The sequence below is a fragment of the Anneissia japonica genome, unplaced genomic scaffold (genome assembly GCF_011630105.1).
Source record: "Anneissia japonica isolate Jap-2015-1 unplaced genomic scaffold, ASM1163010v1 scaffold287580_len341680_cov180, whole genome shotgun sequence".
NCBI classification, from domain to species: Eukaryota; Metazoa; Echinodermata; class Crinoidea; order Comatulida; family Comatulidae; genus Anneissia; species Anneissia japonica.
In genome coordinates, this window is record NW_022717063.1 from 57,888 (window position 1) to 68,794 (window position 10,907).

The following is a 10,907-nucleotide window of genomic DNA, read 5'->3' on the forward strand; positions in this document are numbered from 1 at the left end:
AGTATATGTGTACGTATATGTGTATGTATATGTGTATGTATATGTATATGTATATGTATATATATATGTATATATATATGTATATATATATGTATATATATATATATATATATATATATAACATCAAGCATATATATATATATATATATGCTTCATTTATATTTATATGTAAATATATCTATATACTTATATATACATTTATATATAAATATATCTGTATATCATGTTTAGTCTGGAACAATATCGTATACTTTTCAATATGTTTGAGTTTTTCTCTATTTTTGAAATGTAGTTAAACAAGTATTCGCTGGAAAAACGAGTACAGGAGTTGGAAAGAGCAATAGACTTCCAGGATTCCTCCCGCACTTCTCATCATTCTCAGTTGGCTGATCTTGAGTTGAAGTGTAAGCAGATCAACTCACAGAGAGCAGCTATACAAGAGTTGTTTAACCAGTTTAAACAGAATGGTAGGCTAAAAATTAGTGATCCTGCATAAATAATACCCTATCATTCTAGACTTATTTTCAATCAGCCTGCCATCTTATTTCTGTGGGCTCATTAGATATTATGCACAAAAATAAACATGACATTGTTTAGGTGTACTTTGGACTGGTCATTACAAACTTCATTCTTTTACAAGTATTCCTTTTTATTTTAAAAATATTATACTTTCTAAACATTTACAAACAGTTGAAAGTGCCTCCGAGTTTAACAGAAAACTTGAGTATGTCAGCAGACATCGACAGTGTCAGATTGATGAATTAGAGTTGATAGTAAAGGAGCAACGTCAACAATTGGTAGAGGCTCGAGCAAAGCTGGAAGCTAGGCCAAGTCCAGGTACAGAGATGAGCAGGATGAAAAAACAAGAGGACACTATCCACAAAGAATTGCAAGCAGTAAGCTTATGTGTATTTTGTATCCATTTTTATGAAGCGAGTTACATGATAAGTTGTTACAGACTAGTTTGTATCAACATTTACATACTTTTCTCTGCTTCTATCATCATGTCACCATTAAAACATTATAAACATTATACAGGCCCATAAAATAAGTTAGTGATGGTGCTATTGCTATTATATTTATTATCTCTGTGTTTTCATTCATTATTCTTGTTTAATATATTATTTTATTTCAGAAAGATAAACTTTGTGAACAACTTTTAAAACATGTTGAAGAAATTAGAAATGACCACAAGGTAAACATATCTGCTGCTATTTCTTTTTAAAACCCAAATATATTATTTGACATTTATATATAATACATATTCATTTCTTTTTATATTAAAGAGTGTTTTGAGATCAGTCACCCTCTTCTATCTTCATCTTTAAATAAATTATTTAATTTCTAGGTTGTCAAACAAAACTACAAAAAAAAAGATGGTAGAGCCATGGCCGTACAGTATACAGTACTTTGAATTGTGAAAATTTTCTGAACTGAACTGAAAGTGTGGTTCAGACTTTCCTGCAATATTATGCATTTGGTAGCTAAAAATCACCTCAAATTTTTGCGAGCTAGCACCCCCTCGCCTAATCATCGATACCCACTTCACCTTCGCTCCCCATCACACCCCCCCTCCTACCATTTTTAGACTCTTAGATATGCCAGTGCATAAATAATCAACAATGAAAACTTATTTAAATTTGTAATGCTTACACATAAGCATTAGCCACATAAGAATTGAATGTAATGTTTTGTTGCAGAAAACACAGTCATCGCTATCTGATGCACATGAGTTGATTGATCACTATGTCAGGTCAAAGGAACTAAGTAATGTGCAAGAAGTAAAATACCAACATCTTCTAAATGATCATGAGGTTCTCAAAGATAGCTGGGTGGAGAAGAACAGGCTTTGCCTATCACTTCAGGAATCTATAACAAATAAAGAAAAAGAATGGTTACAAAGGGTTTGTATTAATTTAAATACATGTGTGTTCCAATTAGTTATGCAGTATTTCGGCTTAGTTTTTTTTTTTTTTTTTTTTTTTTTTTTGTTCTTTCATTTGTTTGGCTGTCATGTTGTCAAAAAGTTATAGACAAGTCTCAGCCAAGGATGAAATGCCATTTTTTCCGGTCAAGGTTCTCTCAGCGGTTTTATCATCCTGACCCCATACTATTTGAAATAAAGCTGGGGGGGGCCACCCAAATTTTTTCCTCAAATCCAATATGGCCGCCAAAATCCAAAATGGTCGCCAAAAGAAGTTGAATTGTCACATCAGACATAAGCCTTTCAAGATCGATCAAGGGCCACCAAAAATTTTGACTTAAATCCAAGATGGCTGCAAAAATCCAAAATGGCTGCCAAAAATCACAATTATTAGAAAAAAATGTAGCATAATATGTGGTTATGTCAATGTTTTTTCAGTTGATTTATCACCTGGTACATAAGCCATTCAAGATCAATCCAGGGCCACCCAGAAATTGGCCTCAAATCCAAAATGGCCACCAAAATTCAAAATGGTCACAAAAAAAACAATAATTCCAGATTTTCAGCTTATTATTTGGTTTCAAATGTCGATGTTTTATCAGTGGCTTTGTCATCTTGGACATAAATCATTCACGGTCAATCGAGTGCCACCCAGAATTCGGCCTCAAATCCAAGATGGCCTCCAAAATGCAAAATGGCCACCAAAGTTAACTTAATTCGGTAAATTCTGCTTTTTATTTGTTCCTGTTAACGTTTTTTTCAGTGAATTTGTTAATCCTGAATTAATTTGAAATTAACTTTAAGGCCACCTAAAAGTTGACTATATCCAAGATGGCGGCCAAATTGCAAAAATGGCCACCAGAATTACCTTAATAAGATGTATATTTTACATATAAACGTAAAAAAGTTTTTATACAACAAATTTCTGGCAATATACATCTTCTTAAGGCAATTCTGGTAGCCGTTTTTTGCATTTTGGCGGCCATCTTGGATATGAAGTCAACTTCTAGGTGGCCTTAAAGTTAATTTCAAATTAATTTTGGATTAACAAATTCACTGGAAAACGTTAACAGGAACAAATAATAGGCATAATTTATCAAATTAAGTTAATTCTGGCGGCCATTTTGCATTTTGGAGGCCATCTTGGATTTGAGGCCAAATTGTGGGTGGCACTCGATTGACCGTGAAAGGTTTATGTTCCAGGTGTCAATTTCACTGATAAAACATCGACATTTGAAACCAAATAATTAACTGCAAATTGGGAATTATTGTATTTTTTGCGGCCATTTTGAATTTTGGTGGCTATTTTGGATTTGAGGCCAATTTCTCGGTGGCCCTCGATTGATCTTGAATGGTTTATGTACCAGGTGACAAACCAATTGATAAAACATTGACATAACCAAATAATATGCTACATTTTTTCTAATAATTGTGATTATTGGCAGTCATTTTGAATTTTGGCGGCCATCTTGGATTTGAGGCAAAATTCTTTGTGGCCCTTGATTGATCTTGAAAGGCTTAGGTCTGAGGTGACAATTCCACTTTTTAAAAGTTAAATAAATATGTTGTATATCTCTTATAATATTAATTTTGGCAGACATTTTGGATTTTGGTGGCCATCTTGGATTTGAGGCAAACATGTGGGTGGCCCCCCCAAGCTTATTTCAAATAGTATGGGTCAGGATGATAAAACCGCTGAGAAAACCTTGACCGGAAAAAATGGCAGTTTATCCTTGGCTGGGACCTGTCTATTATTGACACTATTTTTTATAGAGAGTGACCCTTTCAGCTTAGCTGATATTCAGGGCCCTCTTAAAATATACAAAATAATAAGATGCTTTATAAACCTAGTGTCATTACAAGGCTTAACCAGATAGAAGAAATTTAAATCAAGCACTGCATAGGATTTGATACCAGGACCCTGGAATTATTGGAAGGCAAGCATCTTAACCACCAAGCTACATCTCCATATTAGAATTATACGTATAATTGTCATAATCTTTGCTTTGATAACATTAGCAATTGTTCTGTTGATTAAAGCTGATAGCTGATTGCCAATTACAATGTTAAAATTTGTATATATTTAAACAAAAATAAATCATGGGTTTTCTTTCTTTATGGGCTTATATTATTATAATGGTTTTCAAACCAGTCAATTTACTAGTAAAATTAGTGTTGATTGAAGCATGGACCTATTAATAAGTCCATAATTGAAGAATAATGTGATCTTGTGGTAGGAATGCCACTATGATGACATCATATGTGGTATATGTGGTGTTGCATCCTATTCTTCTTGTAGTAGTCATTAAAACAAATCTATAGTACTAGTAGGGCCTATTTGGTACCAAGCTGTTCTTAATGTCTATTTTTGGAAGCTCAGCTATCAGTTGCTGCTGTTTTCATTTGTAGGAAGAAGAATTAAATAAAAGTTTGATGATCTATCAGAGTAAGTGTGATGATTTAACTAAATCATCAGGAAAACTTGAAGAGATTAAGGATTATTATTCCAGGATGTACGAAGAATCTCGATTAAGTTGCCAAGTACTTCAGGTAGTACAGGCTTATTCATACAGTTATCATTAAATACGTATCTGCACACTTATTGTTTTGTAGTAGTAAACCATTGATAAATTGTATAAATTTAGGAATAATATAAATGTAATCTTTAAATATGTATATCATATTGTAAGATCATGCTGTTATTCAGAATTCAATAAAATACACTTCCAAAATATTTTTATTACAGGAAAGTATCACAGGAAAGAGCAGCTTTTCAAAGTGTCTGAATTTATCACAAACAACACAAACAGAGTATAAACCTGATGAGTTGTTACCCATCGTCACAGACGTCACTGTCACTTACTCCAATAGTGCAGAAAGTCCCCCACATCTCAAAGACAGCACCATTTGTGATGATACAACAAATAAAAACAATGAAAACAAAGGCAGTAGTGACATTATACATCTGTATAATATCTGTGTGGATAAAGATGTTCCAAATTTGATAGACAGAATTCAAAGTGCTAGTCCTGAACTTGTATCTTATTATGTCGCTGTTGAACATGGTACAAATTATGACGCCAATATCGACCAAGTGGCTGATAAAAACAGAACCAAAGAAAACACTCAAAATGTATGCAATGAATGTGATGAACATGTTAGCAAAAAACAAGATACTCATTCCAAATTGCCCACGAATAATGAGCAAAATTTGACCTCAACTGATGTATCTTTGAAGACGACTTCTGATGAAGTTTCAGTAACCTTAAAGACAGAAGAAATGCCATTATTGAAATTATGTCAGGAACCTGAGACGTCCGAGAATAGTGGTAGATGCATACCTAAAGCTAAATTTGATTTAAAAGAGGTCTCTGGAAATGCATCCACTGGCTGTGATAAACAGGGACATACTCAGACACACCCTGACCAAGATAATGATTATGTAATATCCCATAAATGTGAGATAAATAAGACGGATAATTTGGATGTCAGCAATACAAACGAATGCAAACCACACTATGACATTACTACAGCATCTGGTGTTCATCAAGATCAAGGGAAAATGTCTGCTTCTGAAAGCCCATTAAATGAACTGAAACATGTGAAAGAGATAGATGTTGTTAACCAATGTACCGATAACACAGTTGACAAAAATGTACAGTCCAAGAGTAATATGCAGGCAATTGGAAACTTTCGACCAATGGAAATTGATTGCGGCTCACTAAACACAGATTTGGTTGCTATTTGTCAGACAGCTAGAAGTGATCTAAATTTAATCAGCCAGCAATGGGAAGCAGAGAAAAAGTCATATAAAATATCAAAAGAGGCTCAAGGACAGTCATTCCGAACATTTGAACCATATTTGAAGCGTTTTATAAACCATCCAAATGATCTTTTACAGAATAAGAAAGCAAGATTCCAAACAAACAACAAAAGTTGTCGCAGTGATAGTAACGTCAGAAACGACTCTTCCACAACAATCAGCTCAGATTTTAAAAGCCAGGTAAAGCAAGAGAGTTGTTCAATAGTATACACTCCCAAACCTGACCAAGAAAGTACAGTAAAAAAAATTATTTATAAAATTCATCTTTTAAAACATAATACAAATCGTAGTTTGCCCTACCTACTATGGCTTTACGTTAGTATATGGTTTGTACTATGGCCCGAATGTTTCTGAAGACTTGGGCAATCTTACTTAAATGTTGTGTATATTTGGGGTTTTTTAAAAATGATTATTATTTATTAATAATTAATTTAGGCATAGAGCTAGAGCGTAAAAAATTGAGAAAATCTCCTTTTCTTACAAAGCACTGAGTTTCCGTAATATATTGAATTCTAAGAATCTTCCTTGATGATTTTTGGAGGGTCTTTTGCGTAAGCCCTAAACAAATGGGAAATGGTCTCGAGAATTTGATATATAAAAATAACCACCCACTTGGTTTCCATAACAACAGTGACTTGTATGGAAGTAATAGTCGGTTCTCCATTGTATTATAATCCCTTTCTGTAAACTGATAATTGTCCGTACGTCATTAAGCATGGATGTCATTTCCATAATCTTTGGTGGTGCTATCGTTATCAGGTTAGGAAATTTATCAATCGTATTTTGTTCTTTTCACTTCAATATACTATCATGGAGTAAAATAATACTTTCTCAATCCATTAGGTCGCTGACACTTGTTCTCGGACACAATTGTTTTCGGATGACGACGAACAGGAAGAGTTAAACAACCGTGAATATATTGCCAATCAGATTTCACGTCTCACCTGACCTGAGTACTGTATATACAGTACTGTAGTATTTAATCTTGAGTGATGTGTGTTGTGTCTGGTTACTTATCGGGATAATTCAAATTAAATTGTTGAGTTGGTTGTCATGTTCTGAATTTTAATTGTAACTGTCGAACGTTGAATAATACATAGTTACGGCTTTAGATTTTTTTAGGATAACTAAGTACTAGTCAGTGTATATTCCTAACATTGAAAAAATGGAACAAAATATCTTTGCATGTTATTAACGATAGCATAACTTGTTAATTAAACAGAATAAAATCAATCCGGCACTGCAGAAATCAATCCGGCACTGCAGAATATACTGTATGTATACAGTGCCCACATATACAGTAGGCCTTTGTGAGTATTTAAATAAGTCTCGAGATAATATTATGGCACTGTCCTATATATGCCATTTTGAATACTTGTACTGTAATACCATTTTGAACTTAGTTACATATTAATTCGAGCAGTAGGTTTTTAAGACTACCACTATCTTCACACTGTAATTGAAGTAAATGTTTATCACTTTAACGAATGTGTTGGGCTTTTTTAACTGAAGTGTTTTAAAGGTAAATATACTACTTTTTTTAAAATTTTTAGTACCGGTACCGTATTTATTTGAATAAACGCCTCGCTTTGAATTATCTCCCCCTCCAGAGAGCCTCATGTGAATATACTCCCCCTAAACAGGAACGTATCCGTCCGGGGGTGTGGTGGGGGGGGGAAGAGTCGCGGCTCCCCCCCCCCGTTGTACCCTTATAACACATGCCTAAGCGTGATTATAAAAAATCCATGAATCCCAGGTTAAGTCCTAAGATACAGAAATGTGATGCAGTATGGTTCAGTTTGGTTTTTATCCTTTTGCAAGCTTCTTTAAAATTTTGTTAATAATACTATACTAATAATAATAATAACAATAATAATAATAGTAATAATAATAATATTAATAATGATGATGATGATGATGATAATAGTGATAATTGATAGTAATATTAATACAGTAATATTAAAATGTGAAAAAATTGTGCTAAAGGCGAAAAATAAAATAGGTGATTTGTTGATAATATAGTTAAAGCTTAGTAAATAATAGTTAGGCCAAGTTGTCCTGGATATTAAGTAGATCCCTGATAAAGTACATGAGAAATTTGTTTTCGTTTCATTTTGACTGTGTAATGATGATATGATGATGATGAATTTTACTATGTAAAAGTGTCATTTCCGGCCATGTAAAGGTACTATTTCCTCAAATTTTTTCACCTCAGCCTCAACCATCATGTTAGGGCTGAGGTGGTTGTGAAATCACGGTTTTGAAGTATGTAAAGAACATACTCAAAGACAATGTTTTTAAGCTTTGTTTTCTTGGTATATCACACACATTATTAAGATCCCTAAGGTTGCCGAATTCCCTGATAAAAGACCATGAGATTTTTTTGGCGCTTCATTTGAACTACCGTAATGGTGTTGTGATGATAATTAATTTCACTAAAAGTGTCGTTTCTGGCCATCTAGGGGTATTATTTCCTCACATTTTCGCACCTCAGCTCCAACCATGATGAGTCTGAGGTGGGTGTCGACACACAAAATTTCCTCCCTCTCCACTTTTCAAAACAGATCTGAGCCCTTCCCTGGGTATGACTAAACTGCATTGAGTCGGCACCTGATTTAGAGTATGTCTTGTGACTGCTGAGAAGAGGGTGCATAAATCTGTTTTTAGGATGTGAACTGGTTTCACATGCTAATTTTTCGTGATTATGACTATTTTGGATAAGAATTTTTTTTTTGAGGAAAAAAAAGGAAAATTCTGTATATTCAAATTTAAGTATGAAGTGTAATTTCCGGCCATCTAGAGGTGCCCTAATCATAAATTGTCTTACCTCAGCCCCAAACATGGGGGCTGAGGTGGGTGGTTCCTCAGTCTGTGAAGTCCCTCCCTGGGTCACCTCTCTTTCGAATTCCTGGATCCGCTACTGTTGATTTCTAATAATTATTGTAGGGCCATGCTAATATTATTTATAAGGTCTCTAATGCAATTTTCACTTTATCTTCTCAAAACAGTCTTTAAAACGTTCAGAGTGCACTACTTTACCGGGGGGTTCGTCCCCTGGACTCCGCCGGGGTCCTACGACCTCGCATAATGGCTCCCCCCCCCCCCCTTTCCAAATCCTGGCTACGTCCCTGCACCTAAATGACTGTAAACAAAACTAATGGAAGCAACATCATTCTCAACACATTCTATTAATATTCTGCTCCAGTATAATTACATTTTTTTTTAACGCGGTTGGGATTGATAATCTGTATGATCTCGCAATAGCACATTCTGTTGGTAATTATGTGTTGTAGTTCCACATTTACAATGAAATTAAGGGGCGTTTATTTGAAGATACAGTACTTACAGTATCTATTTTACACCTAAAAACGCCTCCCTTGATTAATCTCAACAATAAACACGCGCCCGAAGCGTTTATTCAAATACATAACGGTAATCTCTACAGAAACTGAGGATATACGTTTTGCCGAGTGGTACAGTTTATTCCAGTTCCTGCTTATGGATTGTCGACCCGGGTTTAACACTTGCTAATATTTTAATACTGAATTCTACAAACTGAGATTCGAGATTGCTGAGTAGCAATCTGATTTGGTAAACTAGGTTTCGGCCCAGTTTCATCAAACATAGGACTTCATTTAAATTCACGGTCACTCCCCCAGTATACTGTATTGTTACTAGAATGGTGGAAAATCATAAAATCCTATTTAAACATAATACGAACCAACTGTTGTATTTTGAATTCAGAAACGAAGTACAAAACGAAAACTTAAAATTAAGCTATAGGTAGATATTCGTTTAAAATCATTTAGAATGTTTGAATGTAGAAACAATATCAAACTTAATCTAAATGTCTATCCAGACTTTCAAAAACTGTTGTATGCCCATATATAGTCATGATGTGCCTGTATATGGCCATGATGTGATGTCATCATGACCATATTTAGGTATGTCACATGTTTTTATCAAATAAAATCCGTGTAGACAATTAGGCCAAAGAAATACAGTCGTTTTGTATATAATACTTACCGTACTGTACACATTGACCCAGGAGGAAAGCTATACATATTAAATTGACTATGCCTGCTCAGTGGCTTCTAGCAATAGGCTTACTTCCCTTTAACCAATCAGAATATTTCCCGCAATTTCTGTGCCAATGAAACAACTTGTTTATGAGAAATAAACAATCCATTGTTTTCATAATCTGACTACGCCTTTTTAGTAATTTATGTCATTTGCGTACCATTGTGGCTCCTCTCAGCAATGCAATAAGCATGTCGCATACGGTGAACCATTAAATTATTATTAGACCTATAGTAAAAAGAACTCCATAATCGAAATAGTACTTTGATTGAAATTCGGTAAAATTAGACCAAATATTGTTAATGGCAGTGGTCCTCTCCCGCAAATCACATGTTACCGGTACTTAAAATTGAACTCGTAGCATTCATAAGGGAATTAAACGCTACAGTTCTGATAAAGGTATTCGCAGCTTACAATAGGCCTAGTTTATTTATCACTGAAGCTGAAGTTAAAGGCCTAAAATAAAATAATTCTGTTTGAAATATATTAAATCCTTAAAAAAGTACAGTGCAAAAGACTGTCAATTAATACTAATTGACACTTCGTGATTTGTAGCTTTATAACTTTAACTGCCATGTTTTTTTTTTGTTGTTTAACAATTCACCTAATTTAGAATGCGGCCCCTAAGTCACCAAAATGTTAAATACCTCACTTAATGAATATACATTATTTTTTCTCTGTCTTTGGGCACCACTCTTCCGTTGTTGGGCCCAGAGGCAACAGGTACGGAACTAGTTTTTGTCAAATATTAATTTGTTCGTACGTCACAGGGTGCGTCATTGCACTCTGCAGGTCCCTTTTTTTCCTACCACAATCGAAGGGACTTTTAATCGCCGCCGCCTAATTAATTAAACTATGGAGGAAGTACTGTAGGCCTATAATCGTATGACAGGAAAGTGATTGACCGATGTTCACTATCACAAGCGTACTGAAGATGCTATCTGAATTGCCGACTTTGCTAATATTATCTTAGACACAGGATGTCAGATTTAATGCTTGACTTACGCTTGCATATGGAAATATAGTTTATTAACAACCTTACAGCATCACGCAATTTCATCCGTGGTACGGACCTGGAAC

At 34.4% G+C, this 10,907-nt stretch overlaps 1 protein-coding gene across 8 annotated transcripts in view; it reads left to right on the top strand.

Moving 5' to 3' along the window:
- The window catches only part of LOC117110098 (nucleoprotein TPR-like), a 25,675-nt gene extending 18,330 nt beyond the window's left edge, over positions 1 to 7,345 (top strand). For all 8 annotated transcript variants that reach the window (XM_033252688.1, XM_033252690.1, XM_033252685.1 and 5 more), the window contains 7 exons: positions 293 to 467; positions 691 to 896; positions 1,136 to 1,195; positions 1,701 to 1,904; positions 4,334 to 4,474; positions 4,671 to 5,927; positions 6,591 to 7,345. In XM_033252688.1, coding sequence (XP_033108579.1) covers positions 293 to 467; positions 691 to 896; positions 1,136 to 1,195; positions 1,701 to 1,904; positions 4,334 to 4,474; positions 4,671 to 5,927; positions 6,591 to 6,695 — 2,148 coding nt within the window. In that variant the 3' untranslated portion in view covers positions 6,696 to 7,345. The remainder of the gene's footprint in view (positions 1 to 292; positions 468 to 690; positions 897 to 1,135; positions 1,196 to 1,700; positions 1,905 to 4,333; positions 4,475 to 4,670; positions 5,928 to 6,590) is intronic.
- The last annotated feature ends 3,562 nt before the right edge of the window (positions 7,346 to 10,907 follow it).